We start from the raw sequence: 26,877 nt of genomic DNA on the forward strand, positions 1-26,877 counted from the left end.
GTAATTTCCTATATCGTGGATAGAAAGCGATGAAAATATTTAACATCGAATTGCGATTAATAGTTACCAGTAAATTAAAAATACAAATAGTAAGCTAAAAGTACAAATAGAAGGACGCGTTATATATATAATATAAATATTGAAATATTTAAGATTCGTATTTTTCAACTAATTTAATCAATTTTAGTTTAAACGCATCGAACGAATATATTAGAAGGAACTGAAAGTGAATATGGTAGGAGTCACTCGAGTCAGAATGGCCCTAAAGGAAACATGTGGAACGCACGAAGAATCGTTGAATGTCTCCAATCATCCCCGAGAATTGTCAGTAGGAATTGCGTGGATGGCATATATGTATGAACGTCTCGTGCAGTAGTTTTCAGAGCTGTCGTATGTTGCAACATGTATCGGGGTAAGGATCGTTATCGTAAATTGGATCGCATTCCGGAAATCTTGAAATAGCCGTAAAACGTCGAAACCTGTTTATAGTGATGGGTAGTTCGATGATCGGACGAGATCGAATGAGATCTTACATCGATGGAAAAATACTCGTAAATTTACTTCGTTCAATGTATTTCGCTTCCGTTCATATACATTACAAAATGTAAAAGTTATTATGTAGGAACTATTATGGATATGTATGTACGTTTAATGTTATAGATTTTATACGTTGTAGAATGTGAAAAATATTGAGCAAATAATATTATACAGTACATCGTGTACATATATATATATTAGATCGTCCGAAAAGTTTCTTTCGTTTTATAAGGAAATAATGGATGCACAACATTTTCCGTTTTGTATTATTTTATCGAATTACGTATGATCCACTTTGATCTATCAAACTAAAGATCACAACGTTCGACAGATTAGGTTTCATGTTTGTATAAAGATGCGTTGTTGTAAAAGACGTGTCTGGAAAAGAAAGACACTTTCCGAACAACCTAATACATACAGTAGATACTCAGTACATTCTGTAGATAAAGATAAAAAAAGGATGTTATAAAACACACGTTATTGAAAGCATTGTTAAACAAAAGAGTGCTATAACAAAAAGGAAACGTTATGCGGAATGAGTGACAGTGGACGTGTCTTAGTACAAAGTATGAATAGATTAGAAATACTTAAGTAGCAATAGTCAGAATGTAACATAATTAGAGGTGTTCGCAAAGCCGAAAATATCAGAAATTCGATACTCGTATCATACGAATCGTTTCGCATCCTGAAAGTATTTCGTAATTTGAGATTGTCCTGATTCGAGAGTTATAAAATTATATAGCAAATTATAATATTTTATAATGAAATATTATATTTATCATGTATTTCGTTCTTATTTTTGCTCAGTATTCTAGCTTATATAATTTGGAAATTCTTAAGAATTCCAAAAGTCTTGACAATTCCCACTTTCTCGAGAATCCCGAAATTCTCGGGAGTTCCGACTTTCTTAAGAGTTTCGAAATTTCCGGAAATACGAGACACCTTCGGGAAGCCGACCCGACCTCGGGAAAAATTCTTGACCCCACCCAACCCGATATCTTCGGGTTATCGCGTAAATCTAATTGTAATATTTCTACAACTTCAACTATAACGCCATTTCAAAATTTTTGCTATTAATTATTTATTAATTATTAATATTCTTTGAAGTTCTCATTTATTACTCTTTGATATAACTCTTTAACAATGCTTCCAATGATATACGTTTGTATGACATTCTTTTCTTATCTTGACCTATGGAATCTAGTGATAACATTTGACTGAAAGAACTGGGTCACCCTGTATATTTACTCACTATTGTAGATCCCCAAAATGTATCTCTTAAATATCATTTAAGCGACAGAATGACATTGGAGTGACCTTGTAACGAACCAAATGATTTGGAAATGACCTTCAGATTGTCTTAAACATCTCGAGGAACCTTGGAGTTACTGCTAAGTAACCTTGGTATAATCTTCATGTAACCTTCAAATCTTTCTTTAAATCTTAATTAAAATTAAATTCTTTAAATGTTGGAGGGTGATAATTTATGCTCGTTTATTGGTGTGACTTAGCGAGTTAAGCACGATGCCTTGCAGTCTCATGAGGATCACTTGAGGAGATTTACGCAGGAAACATCTTCCACGTGACTAGGTCGCGGTTGCTATCTATGGAAAGACTTTCGCCTAGAGATCCAGCAACGGTATCGAGGTAACAACATGAGAATATAATGAAGATGAAAAACGACTTAACATATATATCGAGAGTATCTCAAATCACATTCGATTATATTGGAAAACTCACGAACGCTATATTTTGAAATGATCTGAAAGCAAAAATTAATAATATTGTCATTATTAATGCATCAAGTCATTCAAATAATTAATGTTTTATAAAATTCATTTGAATAAATTTCTAGCTTACAGCTAGAACTGACAGCTAGAACTAACTTTCTCGTCTGCGTTTATACAATAATATACATAAATGATTTGAAAGTACGTAAAATATTTTGTCCAACGATAAAATTCCTGCTGCCTAGTTATTAATTTAATCGCGATAACTTATGGCCTTAAAACAAACGAATAATTGCTGAATAATTAGAAGATTCTTTCCATTCCCTGGGACAAACGCGCGATTAAAAGTAAGATCGCAGTGACACGTTCCACTTTCATTCGTGGCCAGTTGAAAATTCTGTCTTAAGTTGATCAACACCATATTTTTTATAGTAATGTTAACGAGCCGCTGACCCAAATATTCTTCGAAATGAGCGCGTTTCACTTTACTGAAAACGTGCCGAAATAACGTCAGAACGTGTGTATCGAATCGAAAATATCGTTAGTATGTTATCCGCCACTGTTCCATGGTTTTTGATATCGGCTAAATAAGCTTCTGACGAAATGTTTTTGCACATGCCATCCTTCGCGAGAACAAAGATCAGCAACGAATTGAGGATGAGGAGAACCTCGTAGAAACAAAAGGTACCGCCGCGCAGTAATGAGTTTCGATTGGTTCCAGACGCGAGACGTTTTTCAGCCTTTTTCAAGCAGATCCGTCTTGCAATTTTGTGAGCAGAACGAATTACATCGTTTGATCCTTTGAAATAAGAGAGATCGGCAGCCTTGAGGTCTTGACTTGACGATTCTTGTTTCGAAGGTCAATTCTTCTTCTTGACCATTTTTTTGCACAATTAATCACAATTAAAGCCATGAGAGTGAATCGACAAGTTGCAAATTATAAGTTATAGACTTCTTTCTTATAAATTTACAATTTTATATGTACAACTTCGTTCGTTATACCAACAAACCTGTTGGCATTGTTTAAGAGAATTTATTGGAATTGTTAACTTGTAATTTATGATTTGTAGAATTTCGAATTTCATATAAGAATTATTATACAATTATTGTAGAATTATTGCATATTAATATATAATAGTATGTAATATATAATAATATATATTACAGTAGAATTATTGTAATAAAGCGCAAATGAGCTCTTGATAATTTGATGCCCCTTGATATTACATACAGACGATAAGGACAGTTAATACAACGAAGAGATAAATACTTGATCTTGAAAAATTTTTAATAGCTAGTGCAGATGAATGAAACATTTTTATATTCAAGTATGGTATACAAATAATAAGATGACATACACAGCAAACTATATTTTTAATAAAATGTAAAAATAAGAGTTAAATCGAAATAGCATATTACATTTAAGCGTGGACAACATGTTACGAGTTTTAGTTTGATATTAAAAACCAAAAAAGAGTGGGAATATAATGAAAAGAATAAATAGCCTGTACATTACAATAACGATCACTATAACGGTAACGTTATATGGATACCGGAAGTATAAAACGACTGAGAAGGAATATAATTGGTTCTCACGAAAGGAGCGAACAAGGGAAACAGGTAATTTCAGCCGTCGTGTAAATTATATTGCTATGTAGTGCTCAAATAGTCTTTCAAACGTCCAGTGAAAGTAACTTCCACTAATCTCTATCAATAACAAAAAGATACGCCTGTATAATTGTAACCAGTAAGGATGCATGCAAAAAAGGTATCGTAGTATCACCTTTTTAGTATCACAGGTAATAAAATTCCAACTTACTTCTTACAATTTCTCCGTAGCTTCTAAGCATTTTATCCCAAGTTTCATTTCAAATGAGGATACAAAGTAAAACATTGAAATAAAGAATCATTTTAATTAGAATATTACTTCTATATTAGAAATAACATAGGAAAAATAAGTTTATTTATATCATTTTCTTTAATCAACCCTTGAATTAAACCTCAAATAATTAGGTGAAATAACACTCTGTATTAATCTTTTTTAATATTGTACTATAGTACAGTATTTATAATCACTGAAAACAATGACTCTCCTGCCCTTCCTCTAGAATCGAATAATAATGAAACATTTAATCTTTCATTTAAAACGCACGTATTGCGCAGGACACTCACTTATGATAGTCTTCAAAAAATTAATATCTGCAAATAAAATAAATTACTTATATTTCAATATTAATTTCTATTTTAAATATCACACTTTGCGTACACCTAAGCCATAAACAGTATAGCCAAATTATTTTACTCTCGTCTACAATATATCTATCCACATAGAACGATATATCATTTATATAATAATTCTCCAAATATTTTATCTAGACAATATTCAAGTCAATTTCGTCCAAACCAAACCCGTTTAATTTCACCGATCCACGGCAAACCGTTTCATACTTGACAAATTTTACGAGGCGCTGGACGAACACTCTAAATCTCCCATGGAATCCGATCGAAAGCGTCGTTAACATCGCCGGGTTTCTAGTCACGGGGTTTCGAGCGCATCGATGCGTAAATCAAGAACGAAGGGTTACAATATTCCTTTTACCACTTCAACTTGAACTCGTACGGTCGTACGCGTTCCGACACAACAAGACCTACTCTCTAGCTCAACGTGCACTTGAATACATGTACGCGAATGGTTCACACGCTGGCAATAACCATTCTCTTTATCGAGCTAAGTGCGCCGCGGATCGTTTCGCGATCGATTCGTCGTCCGTTTATTTCGATTTCCACGACTGCTTTAAATATCCGCCGCGCCACGATACACAGGCTATCGTTAAGTTTAACAGAGGAAACACCTCACGGCCGCGTTCCAACGATCTTTATGCGGGTTGCACGCGCCGTTTCGGAATGCAGATTCGCCACGAAGGACAATGGAAACGGCGCCAAGTATCTACCAAGCCAAGTACATCGTGACAGTTTACGCGTGCCCCTGACAGTTTCACAGTTGGATATTTATCGAGTGGAGTTAGGAGGATGCATAAAGAGGATCGTGGGTTTACAAAACGATCGAAATTTGTTGGTTTATCGATTGTCTTCGTGTTCTGGATTGCTTGAAAGGTACTTGAGAATGTTTTGAGAAGGATTTGTCAAGGTAGGGTTGATATGAAATGTTAGAGTATGGTTGATGAACGAACACCAGCTAACGAAAATATTTAGGTATATATTGTACGTGTTCTGTAAAATATTTTGAAGTTTCATAGGCACCGTAATCAGACACGAATGACCATGATTATGTTGGGAAAATTTGAAACCAATCTGGAAATGTATATAGAAATTATAAAATATTTACTGCGATCATATATTTAGTACAATATCGGTATACAGCATAAACAGTTATCTTAAGCATATAATATTATTATTTTATTGTTTATTCAAGAACATAGGTCTACCTTAGGTTTATTTAATAAGAGTAAGAATAGTTTACACCTATAGTGAACCTCTCTGCTTACTAATAAACACTGCAATAGAAACGTAATAGGTACTAAGAATCCCATAAACAGCGATAAGAGTATCCAGAGGATTCAACACCTTCTCTCGCTTCTCAAGATATCTAAAACCAGTTGCTTCATTGCAAGTTAATCACGTTCTATCTGCAATTTCGTTCTACCGAACGTTGCGTTAAACGTCGAGACGACTGCTCGTTTCTATACAGAATGTCGCCAATTACAGACTACGGCGAGGGTCGTGAATATCTCATAAACTTCCTTGAGTGCCTTATGTGAGAGTGACGAACGCTGATCGTGGGTTTAACTCGAAGACTCGCGCCGTTTAATTCGGAAACGCTTGGTCGCTTTCACCCTTCGATTCGTCGCAACAACGCCATTAGAAACACGAGAAAAGCGAACTTGAAATACTGCAGGATTTAATATCTCGAACCAGGAAATTTATATACGCGAAAATAAAGAACAGGATGTAGACGTACTAATTTTTAATTGCTATGATTTATTTTAATGATCAGTTGTTTGGCCATGATTCAATGAAAATTAATTTTTTGTTAATAAAATTATTTCATGTGTGTAGAAATAATTGCAATGTTTAGAATCTTTTATTTGAGCATACGTTTTATGTAGATACGTTTTATGATAAGGTATTTATAGAAGTTAGAGTTTTATTATACCTTATTTTCTACATTCTTTGACGTTCTCCTAACGATCTGACAATTCAAACGAGATTATAAATTAATTTGTATGAGTTTCAATGTATCTATACACACGATATATTTTTTATTAATGTTAATAAATGAAAGATTAGAAAGTAACATAGTCTCATAATTGTTGTTTCATTTTCTATTCATTGATACTCGTATACACATGAATGTTGATTCGTCCTGTATTTACGAAATTAGTGTATCGACATTGATTAAGGCATTACTCTTAACTTTCTAAAATAGTTTAGCTTTCCCAACGTGACATTAAACGATACATAGGTCGATCTTCTATCCCAGTATTTCAAAATGCAGATTGTATCTTGCCCTCTTTTCTCAACTTGGACCTTATCGAAGGATTCGAAGAGAAAACGTCATCAACCATCTGTTGCCTGAATCATAGTTCTAGACGATGATATTTCGTTTTAATGAAAGCATCTTTCTTTCTTAATGTATAACGAGAGTTAGAAAAATATTCAGGAGAAGTAAATGAAGATTTATGTCCTTTCTATAAAACCACTTGTATTGCGCCTTTTATCATACGAATTTACTCGTGCATGAAGACAGACAAAGTTAAGATCGCGGTAGAGATGGAACTCAGATTTACATCGAAAGTTACATGCGCGCTAATGACAGCAATCACGGAGAAAACGTCGCGCGTCACTTCCAAAGACGAATCAGGCGTCATTTTTCATTCGATCACGAGAATTTAATCATAGAAGCTTGGAAATATTTCACTTTATCGTCTAGAAAAAGTAACGAAAATTAGTGAGAATATATTTTCCTACGTCGTTTTTCATGGGAAGTATCTGTTCATAAATATTTCATTTGCAAGGTATTCAGTTTGTAAAAGTTTCACTGGATCAAGGAAACTCGAATCATATACTGAATTGTATTAATTCTACGACTGTACCATCGTTTCTTCACAAATCTTTTAATATTTCATCTAATAACGTTGCTCTATTGAAATTCCCCAATTTTGAAAGGGCTTCGAACAACAGCTACCAACAAAAAGCAAGAAAGGAAGGAGGAAAAAGGAAAGGAAAAGGGAAGAAAGAAAAAAAAGTATGGAAGTGAGAGGGACAATATACCTAATTCCACCAAGATAATTAAAATAGAAGTTTCAAATTACATTACGACACAAGTTCCCGAAATAGGAAAAATCCCTAATTTCATCAACACAATTAAAATACAAATTTCAAATTATTCACAGTCACGATAAAACAAATTTCCAAAAAACAGAAAAGAAAAGAAAAGAAAAGAAAGAAAGAAAGACACAACGAAAGAAAGTAAGGAAGCAAGAGGACGAAAAGCAACAATCGCGGTGAAAACGTCACGTGCTGTCGTATCAAGGGTGACGCGGGCGACCACCACTCTGTCGGTACTCCCCATGAGTAAAGCTGTAGACTGAGCCGAAGAAGAGCAAAGGAGGAGGTCGACTGGCCGACTTCTTCCTCCTCTCGAATACGACACGCTTATCCGGCCGTCCGGTTTTCTCGGTCATGGCTCGACGAAGGGGGAACACGCAGGACGAAGCACGCTCGTTCCTACATTATCCCCACGTGAGACCCGCCAGGCATCGGGCCACGATTCTTCTTCTCCTTTGGCATCTCTCCTTCCACCTGATGAAGACGAGGACCGTGCCCGTTCCGCGGCGGCTGTAACCAGAGGTCGGTGCGCTTCCACGAGCGCACAATTTTTCGTCCCCTGGTGGAACACGCAGCCTCCAGACATCGTTGTTCCGTGGACGTCGATGAGAAGTGCGATTGAACTTCAAGCAACGTCGATTAATTGCTTCAGAGACTTTGTTAGGCTTGAGGAATTGTCGTCGAACCGGAGCACGTTGTTTTTGCTGAAGAACTGCCGGGTGAATGATTGAGAATCGATAGGAGAGGCTGATATCGATGTTCAGTGATTCGTTCCATTTTTTTAATTGATTACTATTAAATATTAGACGTTTTGGTATTTGAAAGATAGTTTATTTAAGCGTATTTAGTATTAAAAAACAGAATTAAAAAATTGGTGGTGATAGTGAGTGTGGTACTGTGCATTGGAAAGAAGTGAGAAGACCTTGATGAGAGATCATATGAAGGAATGATGATGACGCGTGGACTATTTTTTATCACGGTGGTAAGAAATTGAAATTTTTGTTATATTATTAATCTTGGTAGTTTTAGTGATTCTAAACACGTGTCTTGTCTTGAATGTATGAAAGCATGCCAGGCAATTCTACTTTCGCCAATTTGTCAAGAATTAACTAATGTGCCATGGCTTTTTAATCGCGAGTAACTTTCATGGACACGATTTCATAAATGATCCTAATATTTTAGTTACGAACATTACAAAAATGGTCTAAGAAAGTTCAAATTAGTCCGAAGCATTCATGTGCAACCAAGTGTTGCCTCTTGTTATTGACTTGTAATTAAGTTAATCGGAAATCAAACCGAACATATCGAGTTTGTACAAATTTATTATTATACAAATTTTTCAAGTAGTTATTTCATCAGTTTCTTTTTTATGTAACTTGATTGTTTCTGATTTTTTCTTTTTCATTGAAGTCTTCAATTTTCGAGAAAAGGTATGAAAATTCGTACATATACAATATAATTCACACGTTAAATTTTTCAACAAAGATAAAAATGACACGTACGAAGCTATATTGTAACATCTTCGTATCAATCGACAATTAATATTTACAGAGATAATTAGTAATTACCAGAAAGCAATCTTCGAAATAATTGTTCTTGATTAATATATATATATATCACGTTTATATACGTACATAAACCGTAAGGTATCCCGTTAATTAGTTCCTAACGATGAAACACGAAACATGAAACGTCATATCACTGATATGTAACATGTTTAACCAAACATTTCAAAGTTCGTCGACAGGAACTCGAAAGAAGTTTCCGTGTTTTCATGAAGAAATGATGACTAACACTCTGCGCCTGTGGTTCTCTTCGCGTAAAGTGGAACAACCTTTGCATGGCCTTGATCCGGTAACCTGACGGAATCAGGAAAAGTAAATAGATTCCCTTAATTGCTATGAGTTCCCTCTCACGTGCTGGCGAGTGAAAGATTTATCGACGATTGCAAATATGAGATCGTTGGCCGAACGTGCAACTACTCGCGTGTTTTTTTTTTTTTTTTTTTTTATCAATAGAGGCAATTGTTCGTTCCTTTTATCGTATTTCATCGATCAGTTTGCTTATTCCTTCGGTTTCTCCCATGTTGGACCCTGAGAATTAGGTTGTTCGATAGATAGTTCACTGTGCATGCTTCGTCATCAGTTCCTGTTCTTTCTGATTGACGAAATCACCTATCATGCGATATAATTTACGTATATTGTAACTCACGTTAGTTACCTTTAACTGATCTTTGTAAAATTCTCGAATGAGATGGTTATTTGAAAGTTTGATTTAACAGATTAACGTATGATCTATTGATCTTCAAAGCAAAGGTAAATTGTGTAGTGCTGTAAATGGTATAGATATTAGTATTTTTAAAATATGTATTTAAAAATGTATTTTACAAATTATGTACATCATTGTTCAGTAAAAGGTTGAGACAGTCGAGAGGAGTAAATTTTTTCAAGAACTCAATCTCAGAAAGAAAGTTACTAATTACCTGAGCATTTTATAATGACAAATTTTTGCTCATTTATGATCCAGCTAATGGTCTCTAGTTTTTAAGGATCTGTAATAAAACATTTGCTATATATATATATAGCTTATTATTACAGGAAGGCTGTTTTTTAATTGCGATCTTCTTTTTATTAAATAGTATAACTTCATTATTAATATTTTATTATTCTATTAAGTAAAATACTGACACTATTCTTGAAAATGTTAGATTGTAATATATATACAAATAAAGATAAAAATAGAACCATTTATGTTGTAATCCAATAATTCACTATCGAAGTTAATTTTTGCAGGTATTGTGAGATCAAAGATTTTCTTAAATATATCGTTATTTGAACAAACCAACGATGTGATTACGGTATTACCTGATTTGTGAAAGATCCTCTATCTTCAAAATTACAAGTAATTCCTTTGAACCATAGTTATAATTACGTATTAAATTTCACTGAACAGATCTTTTGATTTGATATGTCGGAATAAATCGATGAGATCAGCGTACCGGCTTATAATTTGCAACAAGTGTATATCTTCTTAGAACGATAAGCACGGTGAAAGTTCTCGATAATAATCTAAGGTGAAATGTTTTACCTTATGAAATGTTTCATGAAAGTTTTGTAACTCGAGGAATTTAACCACGTCGATATTCGTAACGAGAAAGAAAAAACATTATGTACGAAGGAAATGTTATAAAAAGAAGCTGCTACATGTATTGGCGGAAGGCCTGTCGTATTGTTGTATTTTTTTTTTCCATTCACACGAGAGGTATTAACGTTTCAAGCATTTAAATGAGGCTCCTTCAAAATTTGTGACTCATTATAATATAATATGGTATTCGAAAGTTGTTGATTTCTCAGCTAATTACAGGCAAACGGAATTAACAAGCGCCGATTGTGGATTTTTATGAAAATTTACATTTTTAAAAAGAATAGATTTTATATCAAAGTAATTACACTCGACGTACATGAACGTCGACACTCGATGTTTTGAGAAAATGCAAATGAATTAATTACTCAACCTAATACGATATAATATTACAGAAATGATATTCTATACAACAAAATGACGAATCCATGTACATATTTTATTTATATACAATTACGTATATATAATATACATACACACACGATATTTAGTCTTCCATTCGGAAGACTACGAAGAAGTAAAAAGAAAGATCGCCAGAAATCGATACTAATCGAGTAACAAAACACCAGGAAGCGTTACACGTGTTTCAAACAAATAATCGTACAACAATGTTACAAAATATCCTGAAAAATCGTACGTTATTGGCTAAGAATTGATGAACACTAGCGATATGAAAAGAAAAAAGGATCACTCAGTGAAATCGTAGCTCTTCCTTCTGCTGAGCATCATGGTTACTAGGTCAGCGCTCATTGCAAACAGCAGAGGATATGTTGGAATTTCCACGTTTATGGTTATTTCATGTGGCATAATACTGTCGAGTCTCCACACGTGTTGTTACATCGACCATTTCCTGCAATGGCAACATTAACACAAACACTTCGTATTCGCATTTCTCTTATCTTTCTATGTCAAGAAATCTCGAACACATTGTGATCCGTGTTAGAACTATAGGAACTCGAGAAACGTCCCATAGGGATGGAACAATGGGAATAATAATTTACTGAAACGATAACAATGCGATAACAGTGTTGTAATTGATAAGGATGGCGTTAGTGGAAACTGAGATACACATCAAGGATATCGTTAAGACGTCTGACAGAATGTCGCCTTTGGCTGTGCTAAACTCAACAGATCACAAAGTAGCCGGTTACACCTTTCTGCAGCTACGAGACCACCCATGATACGATAGCACCTAACTTAATTTGATAAGAAAGAAATCAACTGTATAGCTGTCGTTAACAATTACTTTGTGAAGTCACATTGTAATTAGTAATGTTTAATAACAATTAGCCTAAAGTTAGTGGTTAAGTAACATAGGATAAACTGGAATGAGTTTAATAAATAATTTGTATGAACAAGGATGAAAATGCATATATATATATTATATATCTGATATATATTTATGATATATATTATTATGTTTCAGATATATATATACGACAAGAGTCGTGAATTTTTAATGGCAAATTTTGCTACATAGACAATTTTTCAAAATATTTAATAATTTGTGTAAAATACATATAATAAATTATTAAGTGTGATTAAATTCTATTATGTTTCAGATATATACAAACATAATATAATTGAATCACAAAATATAATAAATATATATAAATATATAATATAATATAATAAATTATTAAGTATGATTCAATTCTATTATGTTTCAGATATATACAAACATAATAGAATTGAATCACACTTAATAATTTATTATATGTATTTTACACAAATTATTAAATATTTTGAAAAATTGTCTATGTAGCAAAATTTGCCATTAAAAATTCAGGACTCTTGTCTAAACCATTTTTGTTTGCATTCAGAAACTGTTCTTAGAAAAAGACAATATGTGTGAAATATCTTTCTAGGAATTATCTCATGTAAATTTCATTAAAATTGACGTGTTACACTTAAGTGATATATCCTGTTATTCAGGCGGCTCAAAGTAAGAGCGGGAGATTATTAAATTCTCAGAAATATACCGACTCCACTCAAACAATCGTAGATCCATCCTAGGCTAGATCTTATCGATTTTGTCCTCAATTTAGGATAACCCTAAGATAGAAACACTGAAATATAGAATAAGATCATGGCGCTTCGATATCATTAAGAAATTCATATTTTAGAAAGTACCCTTCTGTTCAAGATCCTGCATCGGGGTGAAAGTTACACAACCATTCATTTAAATTGAAACAGAGAAACCAGGTAAACGTAATAAATGAATTCATTATCTTGACCATTACGCTCGTCATCGATCGCATGATTTACATTTTACTCGATCCAACTATGGCGCGTGAACGCTATTCAATAGAAACTTTCGTTCAATCTCCCAATCGCAGAAAAATCCGTGCATGCGGCTGCACACACCGGCAGTTGCGTTTGCTCGAAACTAATCATGGATGCGGAACAACGTGACTTTCACCCGCGAATTGCGAGCGTGTCGTATCTATGTGCATTTTTTATCATTTCCTAGACTGGCGTCGTCCGGAGAAAAAATCACATAATTTCACCGGACCGACACGTGGTCCGTGTCGTTAAATCCGCTCGGTCGTGTTTTCACGACGATTTCACGACGCGTTACGCGCCGTCACTTTACAACGCCACTTCCGCTGCAACGTAAACGAAATTAACGTTTCTCTATAGCTCGTGCTTCCACCACGCGCCAAAGGAGATTTCTTCCGTGATATCCAGGCCCACAGAAACGAGAAGCTCACCCGTACAACGTTTCCCTAGCGATCAATTCCCGCAATCATAATAGAAGAATTGTGCTATTGTGTCCGCCGGGAAATCCTATCGTTGTTACGATTATGAAAGGGAAAGGATTTGTTTCGAATAAAAGATCGTCTAAGCGATAAACTGTGCTGTCTCAGCGAGAAACAAAAAAAAAAAAAAGAAAAAAACGGAAGACGATATACATGTTCCTGAAAGGAAGCAATGTCTACTTTCATAGTCTAAGAATTTATTGAAATATAATTGTTTAGTTAAAGGAAGAGGAAGTTTCCATGGAAAATACAAATTTGAATAATATAGAATTTATTAGATCTATAGAAGAGGAATATTTTATAGAGAATATGAAATTTGCTGAATTAAATTTATTTATAGTAAATAAAATAGAAATATGTATACGTGGTTTTAAAGGAGGAATGTCTGCTTTCTTTGTTTAAAAGAATTTATTGAATCATAATTGTTTAGATAATGTAAAACGAAGCTTCTGTAGAAAGTGTACAATTCCTTGAAATAATTTATTGAAATAAAGGGAAGAATTTATGGACAATGTAGAAGTCGTTGAATTAAATCTATTTAAATAGAATGGAAGTCAATGTACGTGTTCCTGAACGATGATTTTCTGTTTTGTCTATTTAAAAGAATCTGACGAGTCATAATTATTTGGATAAAGGAAGAGGATCGTTCTTATATAAAATATAGAATTTATTAAATAAAGTTTGATATTTTGCGTGGGAACGAAAAAGGAAGAATTAATTAGATATTCGAAGATGACAATAAGTCATTGATGATTCGATAGCTAGCTCAAGATATCGAATTTTACATCGAATCAAGGAATTATTATTAACAGGACTTCTTTGCCTACCTGTTGGATGAGTATCCGATATTCTCGTTAGGACTATCAATATGGATATTCCTACTAACTGTGGTTTGTATTTCGATTAATATTCATGTGTGTGACTATCTGTGAAGTAAATTGGTCGGTAAATGGCAATAATCAAACTAATTGAAACTGTACATTTATTGTACAGACATCTGCGTGACATTTTAAAATGTAATTTTAGAATACCATGAATTAAAAAAGAAATATAGCAGGAATTAGTAGATTTAAATCTTTCTTTAAAATATTTCCAATCTAAATTTAGCTCCTCGTACGTTTAAACTTTCTTTCAAAGCACTTTCTTTTCTCGAACTTCTTATTTTAAAGCTTACACAAATTTTTAGAACGTTATTTCTTCTCCTTTTGGAAACTTTCTGCATCTAATCATTTAAATATCGCACGAACGAAAGCGAATTCGAGGTCGACTTATAGAAAATACGTTTTATTTTGCAAAGTGAAAATATGATTAATAGTTGAAGAAGATTCGTCGAGAATAAATGAAGAATAAGCGTGTCTGAGCTGAGATCTCGCTGACCCAGAATTTTCGGCGGTAATAATAAGTTTACGCGAATACACGGGGTTCGTTTCACTCTCTAGGCAGTCGTGCTACTGTCCTCGATCGACGTCAGCGTTGAGAAGGATTTGAAAGACGACGTGGATCTCAACGATCGTAAAGAAAACAACGAGACGACGGTCACGTCCATCAAGATCAACGACGTAGCATTCAAGAACAGGACGGATAAACTACGAGAGAGTGTGAGTGAAAGAAGTTTCTATTTACTTAAATAACGCTTACACGCCGTGTTAGTCGGGTTAACTGCTGTTAATTTAACGAGCTAAACATATCGTTAACGTATTAGCGTTGATGAGAACACGAAAACAGACCTGCATGAAACACACCTTGCAGTACGTGCACATCCATACGTGATTTGGAAAAACTATACTTTGACAATTATAGTCTTCTTTGGAATTTATTAAGACATATTACATTCTGTAAATTGCTTCTGTCATGTAAACTTATAAATGTATTATAGTTGCTTTTCGAGGCATTCTTCCTTTTCTTGGTTTGCTGATTTACAAAATTTTTAGAGAAACTGGAAAGCAGTATTAGAATGTGTCAAGCATGAGTTATTCAGAAGCCACATTGATCAACCTGGAAAAATTTCAAAATGGAAAGTAGTCCTGTATTTGGATAGTTGATCAATTTGATTTGTGAAAGTTGCATATTTTTTTTGTAAAGGTCAATCACGATTATTCTCTCATTTATTACAATTCTCAACAGCAATTGGAAAAAGTTCGTGCGCTATTGAGTAATGGAAGTCGACAAAATGCCAGCAGGGAACTCATGCTACCGAAAAGCGCGGACATCGCGAAGGTCATATCCGATGATCCCACTGGTGATGAGGAAGGGTTAGAAGAATTGCCCGAGGTAAACGATGAAAAGTGTATTATACTGTTCTGTCGTCAATTATTTAATATTTTGATGGTATAAATATATTTTATATAAATTATTCGTTTAACACCATTAAGTTTGTTAGATCATTTTGTATTCAGACGTTTCTCTCTATCGTTACAAAATTTCTCAGATTTATAGAAAATATTCAAAATTTGTTTCATTCTTAATATACATGATTTTTCGTTCTAACTATATGATAAATTTATTTCATCAAACATTAAATATCCCTTCGTTTGTTGAAAAAAGAACGAAATTGGGAAAAGAATAAGGGATATGAAAAAATAACCATCTAAGAAGAAACTAACGCGAGTGACTCAAGAAAGAACACTGCTACTTAATAGAATTACAAAAGATTGTTAGCTCATCCTCGATACCCTTTTTGTATCGTAAAGTTGACCCTGTTCCGATCGAGGATGACGTCGCGTCGCGATGATCGCAAAGCTTGCTTCTATTGGCGATCACTTTTATGCATTTATTCATTACGGCAAGTTTCTATACCTAATATAGGAAAGTAAATTATCCTGCATAACCTGTAAATACCAAATAGCAGGCATCGATTTAGCTTCAATAACTTTTATGGTCGTACAAGATTCGACGAGCGTTAAAGAAGCAACTTGTGAATCGCTTTGTATTTTCCAGTAAATACGATGTTCTGGGCTCAATATTATCGTATTCAAATGAAAGATTGATGGCTATTTACCTCGTTACAAGAAAAATTCCTAGAAAGTCATACTTGGAACTCCTTTCTATCGTAAATCATATCGAAATGTACAATTTTGTCACACGCGGCCGCTATTCCGTGCAATTATTGTATTTTCGGACTTCGACTTTCTGTTTGTAACATTACGCGCAAAAATCTGTGTAAAACAGGTCTGTTAATACAGAGATTTCTAAAATGATATTCTTTATCCTTTCCTTCTTTAAACATCGTGGTTTATACAATATGCATAAATGTTTGAAAAAATCTTCTCTAAATCTTTAAAAATGTATGAATCTAAATTAAAAGGCTAAAACGTTGAAACTTGAAACGTGATAATTTCCAAGAAAATGCTTTTCTTTTTGATGACAACATACATTTTTCCGCGATTACTTTCACGAGTTTCTAATTGGTGTGTTTATTATATTACCAGTCGTAATTTCCAGAGGATCTCGGGCAAAGCTATGTATGTAAATTTCTCAAAGGATACCGCGAAACCTTCCTTACTGAATACTAATTAGCAACCAGGCTAAAATGGCTAACGGATGCTCGAGGAACATATATTGTTAATTATGTGTAATTAAGATTTCTCGACCGATAAATAGAATTTTCTAAAAGAATACATGTTCGTTTACTACTGAGGAGATAAAGAAATAGCTTAAATAGCCTGTATCAGAGTTCACTGATTATGATAAGTTTTCTTTTTCTCTTTTTATTACAGCCACAAGAATTGAGAATTATAAGGCCCAACCTGCGGAAACGACCTGGTTATCGACCTCCTCCAAGAAGACCAACTTCTCTAAATCGAAGAAATGTCTATGCAGGTTATTTTTCATACTTTTATTCTATATTTCGTCTTAACAAATTTCGAACAGCATATTGCATGAAACTTTTTGTTTAATACGTTCCTTATTACGTAATAGACTGCGTATGTTTATGTAAATTTACTTTATTTCAGTTACTAAATATTATAATTTGACAATGTTCAAGCGTTTATTGAGAATTTAAAAATGCAGAAATGCACAAAATACGTATATAAAATATTCATAGTACTTGTTATAATATTTAAGAAAGAAACAAGTCTCTGAGGTTCTGTTTCTTCTCAGCTCACAGAAATATAAATCTGTATTTTTTGAGTATTTATGGGAAATTTGAAGATGTAAAAACAAGCATAATGTACAAAAATATATAAAATATCCAAAATATAACTTCTTAGTATAGTTTCATTTCTTTTCTATTCGTAAAAATTTGAATTTACATAAACATTCTTAATCTAGTTTTAATGAACGTCTTATCTTATGTATTTTACCATAAATTCATAGAAATTTTCAGTCTATCAATCATATAACAAAATCGATTTATAATAATTACTTTCTAGATCTATCGAGAACACCGCTAATAAGACCACCCAGACGACCCACAGAAGTAAAACGAGATCCAACAGAAAAAGAATGTACTTTCTTCACGAAGACAGTTTGTCTCGAAGTGGCTGATTACCCACAGTAAGTTTCACGTATTACTATTTTTCTTCTCTTTTTTCCTCTCTTCCCTCCAACAAGTTGCAACGATTACGCAACTAATTCAGTGTCTCGCATTTAAATTAAACTTTCTCTGATGAGCAACAGGGATTAACGTTAATTAAAACGTCGTTTCACGATGGTAAAGACAATTCGCAGGCTCGTTTAACCGAAAGAAAGTGCGCTCGCTTTTCTACGATTCCACGTTCGAATTGTTCATTGCGCAATGCTTATTCGACCTCAGTTTTCTCATAACCATAATCATAAGTTGTTTTATTAATTAGGAACTATGGGTATCCAGATAGGGAAGGAAGTTGTGGAAGCAATTGTCAAAACTTTCGTTTCCTTTCTTCCATTTGTTCGCATGATTTCATTGAATTGTGAGAAAGTTGTTACGAATTAAATTAGAGGAAGAATAATCCTCATTGAATTTATTATTATGTTTATTATTACGTGGATTTTAATAGGATGAAATTTTCTTAGCGAGGCGATTACGAGGAGTTTGAGAAGCAACAAGGAGATGGTCGCTGCATTGTTGACTGATTACAAGTCGCAAGATTTTGACGAATCTACCGAAAGTCTTCCGATTGCATTGCCCCTGGAAAATAAATATGAGAATCGATACGAGAGTAATGAAATTAGGAGGTGAGGCTCATAGACTTGTAATAATTATTAATTTTTTAATTGGGGAAGACGAATTAATTTGTCATTTGAATATAACAATTCTTTTATTTATGGATCTCAACTTTTACTCGTTGTGTAATTTTTATTCAAAATAAATTATACTGTATAACTAAAATTGATCTCACTAGAATTTGTCTTTGTTAACTCGTAATTCTATAATTATAGGAATTACTGGTTAAGAAATGACCCGAGTAAAAGGTTTAGTTCTATTATGCTCCTGTTGAATGGCAACCGGGGCCAACAGCGGTGCTTTGTAGCAACGCGTGGTATCATGATACAGGATTATACATTTTACATTGAATCATAATATCTATCGAAGTTTTCTTTTTTTAAATCATAATCATTTTTCCTATAAGATTACTTTCTTATTCATTCTATTAAATGTCACATCAATTTATCTTAGAAGATCCGATGCAAGTTCATCATTAGAAAATATCGAAGAAGGTTTCACGTGTCCATCCGTCATCAAATATGCACGACCACAACTAGCTAGAGCCGCTTCCGGTATTTGGAAATACGTAATAAATACCGGCGAACACACGCAAACTCTACGATTGGAGAAATGCTCGTAAGTAAAAGACAATCGCAATTAATTCGCATCAAGCGTTACATAAAATCAGCAATCTACCAGAACGTTCCTTTTACTTTACACTCAAGATTGTCTTTTAGCCACGGTTAAAGCTGAGATTTCCTGCTCGGTTTAAAAGGCAATTCCGTTTACCTCGGCCGTTCGTTCCAATGATTTATTTTTGTAGTTGAATGCAACTGATTCGGTTAACACTTTCCCAGTAAAATTTATCGGAAGATCTTCTCTCGCGATAGAAATCGAAATTCGATACTTTGTTACAAATCAGTGAGCAAAATATCTTCTTTGTGGTATTGAAGCTGAATATTTCTTGAAAATAGGAAAATGATAATTTACCACGTTAACAAGACAAATTGAAATACCATAGAAGAAAATTTTCAGGAAAAAATTATTCGAAATTTCTTACCATTGAACACTCTGACGTTAAATTTCGCTTTCAGAAACCCGCAGTCGAGCTGCTCTTTCATATCAGAGAACTATCGATCTTCTTGCATGCAAGTGTACAATTACCATAGACTTTTAACCTGGGATAATAAATTGGGTCTTCACATGGATATTTTCAAAGTTCCATCTTGCTGTAGTTGCCACGTGCACGGTTACGCTGATATTTTTCCACCTCATCAAAAGGACCCATCACTCAGAATTAAAGAATCGTTTCCTGGATCTGACTTCGCCACCAGCGATCAAAAAGATGACTTTGAAGAGTCTCCGAAATTAAATTATTTAAACAAATTCCCTTTCGATTCATCTCTTGGTATGTAAATTGATCAAAGATATAAAATTTTTTTATTTATCATGAAAGAATTTGAAAGATAAAACCAGGTTAAATTGGGGAACAAATTTCTAAACCCTTGCAGGTTCAAGCAATAAAAAGCCTACAGTAGAAACTACCCCTAGTAGATCACCGTTTATTCTACCTGTAAGAACAAGACCAAAGAAACCTTCGTCTACAAGTTCAAGGCCATTCGATAAATTGCCTCAGCAACACGCACCGAATACTAGAGCACCAGGATATACTGGACCATTATTGAAAGGTTCTAGACCAAGTAGACCCAATAGACCACCATATAGAAGAGAATCTACGTCTCATGTTGAGGAACAAACCGAAACTGTGAACAGTACGATTTTAAATAGGTAATCATCAATGAACTTACGTATCATGACATAAAATCAGGAATCTTACCTTTTCAATAAAAAAATCTGAAATTTGGAATTAAATTTGAATCATTCGAAGTTTAAATTTTTTAATCTAGAATTTTGAATTATTTAAAATGTAAAAATCCGAATTTTGCAATTTTTTACTACTTGGAAGTAATAAAAATATAAATTTTAAGTATTGCATTAAATATGAAAAATCTTGAATTAAATTTAAATGAACTTTTTATTTAAATTTAAGGATATAAAACCTATAGATGTTTGTATGTTGAATTAAACAAATTTCGAATTGCACAGATACAGTCAACCATACGATTTGCAAATGGACGCAACGTCAAGGCTACAAAATGGTGGTTTCGACGACGAGTACCAAGAACCGCAGAGGCGAATCAATTATAATTACCACCCGATTATCGACTTTTTCAGACCAGAGGCAATGATGTTACAATCGTCTGAAGATTCATCCACATCGAACCAAAATGATTCCAATTCGTGGAAACCTTTGATTGCATCTTGAGCGTAATTTTGCTTCCTTTCGGAGTACCTGATCGTTTCTTTCTTTTGTAAGAAATTAAAATTGTCGGATGTTCATCGTGTTTTAACGTTAATCAACCTTGCAAAAACAAAAGTATTATATATATAATAAATATATACGTCGAAAGTAGATACTACAATTCGACTTATTGTTAGTTTCATAGTTTATTTTCTGTACTCGCTCGTATTCGTTGGTGTCCTCCAATTTCGATCGATAAATCGTTTTTATGATCCGTTACGTGAAGCAATGATTCATCATGACAAAAATATGACATTTAAGAAATAAAAATGTCGAATACAATTGTAAAATGTGATTCATCCTTTGGGTTTATATTTTATGATCATATATAGAAAAATAAATTGAAGGGAGGCTACTGACGCAATACTTACGATTAGTATAACGATAGCAAATGTTTAACGCCTATAGGAGTATTACAATCATACAGTTGGGCAGGTGCAATTGCAAATACGTTGCAATTAAGCAGCGTCGCGCGAACTTTTATATATTTATTATTCTGTACGTGTATTATTTATAAATCATCGCTAATATAATGTCTATTATAAAATATCGCTAATTAGATATATGTGTTTCGCGAATTATTAAATAAATAATGCAAAAGCGACTCGATGATAGTTTCTTGTTCTTAATATTGCACATTCTCTACTAACAAAGATTGCACACTGTTTCTAAATAGTTCCATTTCTTATTTCACATTTCTCAACTCTTCAATCGTCTTACTAAATAGCTACTTGTCAATCAAATCGTTATTACTTCATAATCGTGAACCATTAAACTGGCATATTCATCAACACAGTATGATACATAAGCATTTGGAATTAGAAAGAAATATGAATATTGTATTTTTAAATTCATCAAATTTACGCCAAACTGTAGGAATATTTTTTAACACGCTATATAAATATAATAAAATATATAAACAACATGATATAGACACAATTTCTGTTATATTTGATAATATTTTATTAATGAACTCTTGAATAAAAATTCTGAGATTAAATTAAGTAATCTGTTGCAATAATATTTAACAATGTTCAAGTTAAAATACATTAAAAATATGTAACATAATAATCAGAGATATGAAACCTCCATTTCTATTATATTTCATGGATCTTTCACGACACATAAGGAATACGAAACCATTCTATTATCCAAACTTCCTGTCGACTTATCCATTATGACAACGTTAAGCTTAAGCTGCGGCTGACTATCCACAGTCAAGAGCACCGAGCGTTTTGCTTAGCTCACTCGTGTGTAAATCGTTTGTTTCGCTTGCCAAGTTTCTGGCGAGGCAATTACACTGAGCCTTTCCGCGTCGAGTTGCGAAGCGTGTCGCCCGAGCCACAGTTTTCTTCGCATCGCTGCCTCCGGATGAAACATTATCGAGAGCCGCTAATTCTAGAAACCGAAGCTAGAATCGAAGATCTACTCCTTTCCCATGGCTCGTAGGTTCCACCGAATCATCTTCAATCTTTATTATTAAAGGAGCGAAACAAAATAAACAAATTGAAATTTTCATATTTCATATAATTTTCATAAGAAAAATTTAATTGTATTTTTGTAACGTTACAGAATATCTTAAAACGTTACAAATTCTGTTTGTTTGCTACAATGAGAACAAGATTGGGATATTAAAATTTGATGGTCGTAGCAAGATTACAAAACCCTTGTCAATCTTTGTCTTCCACGGAGAAAGCCAAACATATGTCAAGATATACATCGTGTTGCTGTGAATTTAGCGTCTGACTGATAGAATGCATTCTTATCTAAAAAAAATTGGAAAATTTAACATTGTTCTCTACATGAGCCCCTCAATTACTAATGTAATTCTATAAATTTCAGAATGAAATCCTTGGAATTTGTATCTCGAAGAATGATCTGTAGCCTCCAAAGATTAATAAATACATCAACGTCGACGTTCCATGGAGTTCAAGATTTCGCGTAATAATCGCTGGGAACAATTTATTCAACGGTTCTACGGATATCAATCACTGAATTAAAAGATTATTACATAGAGTATCAATTAAACAAGTAGCAAATGAGGCTGTCCCATTAAACGAATACTATTGCGTGATGGATAATTACGTTTTCTCATGTACCGTTTTAAGATTGCAGTTATTATATTGAAACTGAGGAGTAACGGGAAATATGTCTTTAACACGGCGATCTTCTAACACGAAGAAATGAAACATCTGAATGCAATTTATTATATATATAGTTATACAATAATTTGTAAAGAAATGTCAAACAAATAGAACTCTTAGGAAGAAATCTCTAATTATATATATATTTGCATTATGCAATATTGCATGCATTATATATATAGTTATACAATTTAAAAGAAGAAATTTCAAAGAAATAGAATTCTCAGAAAGGAATTTCTAACTAATTTTCATCATTTTTCACGTTCTTTGCAGTTTGATCTCAGCTTCGAAAGTCTCTGAAAAAGTGAAATAAAGCGTGTCGTGTGATCGAAGTAGAAGGAGCAAGAATTTAGAACAAATTAGCGAATCCGCAGAAAGTGGTTCAGTAAAAAGCGTTGATGCAATTAATGCATCGTGCGCCAGCTAGGCTGATCACGGATTTCTTTATTCCCTTTCCAATGAAACGATCCACCGAGGGGCTCAATCGAGAGTGACAGAACCGTTCTGTGTTCGGCACTGCACGGTCCCGTGAACAACGACACTTCAGACCCTACTGCTGCCTTTCCGATCCACTGGAAAATATAAATTAGGCCACGCGGACCGTGCCGCGTGCAGTTCGATGCAAGCTTTCAATCGAAAATGATTGGAAACCTATTGGTTTCGCGCCAATACGAATCGTATCGATCATAACTTGTTCGTGCACCTTCCAGCCGAATAACTATAAAACTTTTGGTGGCAATCACAATTTATTCGCGCATCTTTGAATTAAATAAATTTCAATTTATTTGCGCGTTTACAAATCGAATTTAATGTCATTCGTTCGCGTATCTTTGGATCGTAATTTATTCGTGCAATCAATCGAATAATCCTCATTTGTCCACGTTGAAATTTTTTATGATAATAGTGAGCCTTGCGTTGTTGCGTGCTTTGTAAAAATTCGTAAGAGCCATTCGTACACAAAATGCGCGTTTCGATTATTTTTTCCTTTGGAAACTTGTAAACCTACCGTGTTACAAGATAGTTCGTTTCATTTATCGTGTCACGCGGATATTATTCAAATTTTTCTGACTGCAATAAAGTGATACTGACTGAAATAGTTGTCTGACTGAAACAAAGTGATGTTAAACTTCTCAACCAACAATTCCATGTTCCATTTGATATGGTATTGTGGATAGACAAGGATTACGCGAATTGACTGATTTATCTTTGCTCAAGTGCAATGGCAAGCTCACAATAGCGCAATGAATCAAGTGTTGTTAATGTTATTACTGGTGTCGGTTTTCGGGTCTCAAGGGAAATCAGTGTCGGATACTTCATATGGTTCAGGAAAATTTATCAAAGGATCTCCTACAAATGACATCCAGCCACAATCCAACATCTCCAAAGAAGAATTCTTCTTCGCAGAATCATCAACAACTGAAAAAATCTCAACCACTGTTTCTCAAGAAGAAAATCAGAAAGAATCAGATCAAGAATCGTCTGATACCAGTGTATACAACAGAGTCCAGAATCCAACGGACAATGAATCTTCTATAGATGATTCTTCTTTCGAAGAAGAAGAGCCTGATGGACCAGCTGATCACGCGATTCCCTATTCAGAGCACGAAGAACCGAGAAACGTTCCAACAAAACCGAAATACACTGCTCCAGGTGAATGGGCCAAGCCACCAAAGGATAAAAAGGTTCATTTAGAATTTGTACCAACGAAGCTATACGCCCAAGTGAGAAAAACTCATACTTTGAGGAAGCTGCCTCGAAAGAAAGCTATAGAGAACGCGGATTCTGAAGAAGAAAAGGAAAACGCATCAAGATTAAGAGCAGTGGTGAAGAATACGAAAGTGAACACGGTTTATACGGAAGAAGGCTATGAAGATTCTGCGTATGATCATGCTGGGCATATTAGAGACGCTGATTTTCACGAAGGTTACGCCAGGAAGCTGCACGATCATTTGGATCTTAAGAAAAAATCTGGAGACGATGATTATCACGAGAAAGAAGAGAACGAGACAAAGGATAAAAACTATAAGAAGATTAAACCTGAGGAGTTCAAGGAGTTTGAAGAAGATGACAGTGATCCTCCTAAAACGAGTGCAACGAGCAAAATCGTTGATAACGTTTTAGTGAATCCAAAATTAGTCGCTGAGAAGGGAATAGAGAAGCTGCAAGAGGATTTGGAAAGAGAAGCTGAAGAAATGGAGAAAGGAATTGAGATAAGTAAACTGGAGAAAGTTGAGACAACCACTGATATGGAAATCTCAGCTGAATCGAGGAAACGTGATAATTATGACAGAATGAAGGAAAGAAGAAAGAAGACGGATAAAAAGCGAAGAAAATTGTCATCGTCTGAAAATGTTGAGAACTCTACTGCAGCGTCGATGAATGAGAATATAATTTCTACGGATCGTACAACGGATACTACGAGTGTCACAGAAAATTTGGAGAAATCAGAGTTACATAAATACAAAATCGATGGTAAATCTTCGCCTAACGTTGATATAATTGATTTTACACGCACTGAGGAGAATCCAACGACTGTTAGCTATGGTCAACTTTTCTGGGATTATTTTAAAACGAGGCAGGATCAATCGACAACTACGGAATTTCCATTGATATCGGAGTCAACGACTTTGAATCAGAATCTCGAACAATCTTCCTATATTAAAAATTTGAATAATTTTGTACCTTATTCTGTTTACGAAGAAACTACGACGATGTTTCCAACCATGGAGCCTGAGATCTTAGGTGTACAGGAAATAAAATCTGGCCATAGTTCTATGGATTCGGTATATTTAAAAAATAATGGGCAGAGTAGTGAATTGCTACCTGTGAATAGCGAAAGTATGGACGAACTGTGGCAATCGATTAATTCCAATGAACAATTAAAAATGGAATCACCTTCCTTTTCATTCACTCATGGTGATAAGATACTTATGAATGATCAAGAAATTTCATTTTTGAATTCCCAGAAGATTTTAAACAGTAACGAAGAATTTAACCAAAACTTTGACAGTTCCCTTTTCAATCCAACGTTAAGTTCGGTCAACAATCGCAAACCACGTTACAAAATTACAATTAGAAACAAACCAAAAGAACCTCAAAAACCCTCGAATCTTAACATTCAATCTTCAAATCAGGAATCATCGACATCGAGTATCATAAACAAGCCACTGACCGATATGACGACTACGAAGAAACCTGTCCCAATGAATGAAAATTACATGAAAGTTTTGATGCACGTGAAGAACGAAAAAAGCCTGAAAAATGTTCAACATCAGCATCCAAACAGTCTGTATCGAAATCCTCAACATCCAAACAGCTTACAACCTAACAATCTTTTTCTGTCTAACGCTGAAACTAATTTAGAAGACTTAACAATACTGAGGCCCCCTCTTCCTCAAAAAACACCAGATTATTATTATTACAATGTTGTTCCGCGAAGTAAACCGGAGATCGACGCCACGCTGTCTGACTGGAGCTCGATTCCGGTTTCTCAACAACGTCGTCAGGTATACACAAATCCTAGAATGTATCGGATTTATTTCGATTTACCACAGGTGCAACGACATCCTCTAAATCGCAAGAGAAACACGAAGCCAGCGTCTGATTTGATTCGAGGCTCTCCGCCGCCGCAGAAGGATTTAATCTGGCACAATGAACCGATGGATTACGTAAATCGTGGCGGAAACGGGTCGAAGCAGGGCAGAAACGTTCTGAGACCGTTTCG

At 34.2% G+C, this 26,877-nt stretch overlaps 1 protein-coding gene across 2 annotated transcripts; it reads left to right on the forward strand.

Annotated features, from left to right (window-relative positions):
- The first annotated feature begins 8,065 nt into the window (after positions 1 to 8,065).
- Nt1 (Neurotrophin 1) lies at positions 8,066 to 21,807 on the forward strand. Of its 2 annotated transcripts, none has more exons than XM_072008014.1 (10): positions 8,066 to 8,598; positions 14,959 to 15,117; positions 15,644 to 15,790; positions 17,236 to 17,338; positions 17,893 to 18,016; positions 18,515 to 18,676; positions 19,122 to 19,283; positions 19,742 to 20,055; positions 20,159 to 20,435; positions 20,754 to 21,807. In XM_072008014.1, the coding sequence occupies exons 1-10, from the start codon at positions 8,563 to 8,565 to the stop codon at positions 20,971 to 20,973; spliced, it is 1,704 nt and encodes a 567-aa protein (XP_071864115.1). In that variant the 5' UTR covers positions 8,066 to 8,562; the 3' UTR covers positions 20,974 to 21,807. The 2 variants fall into 2 exon arrangements, with proteins under 2 accessions (XP_071864115.1, XP_071864068.1); XM_072007967.1 differs by having other exon boundaries at positions 8,068 to 8,598; positions 19,119 to 19,283; positions 20,754 to 21,805.
- Positions 21,808 to 26,877: the final 5,070 nt, after the last annotated feature.

The sequence above is a fragment of the Bombus fervidus genome, chromosome 1 (genome assembly GCF_041682495.2).
Source record: "Bombus fervidus isolate BK054 chromosome 1, iyBomFerv1, whole genome shotgun sequence".
NCBI classification, from domain to species: domain Eukaryota; kingdom Metazoa; phylum Arthropoda; class Insecta; order Hymenoptera; family Apidae; genus Bombus; species Bombus fervidus.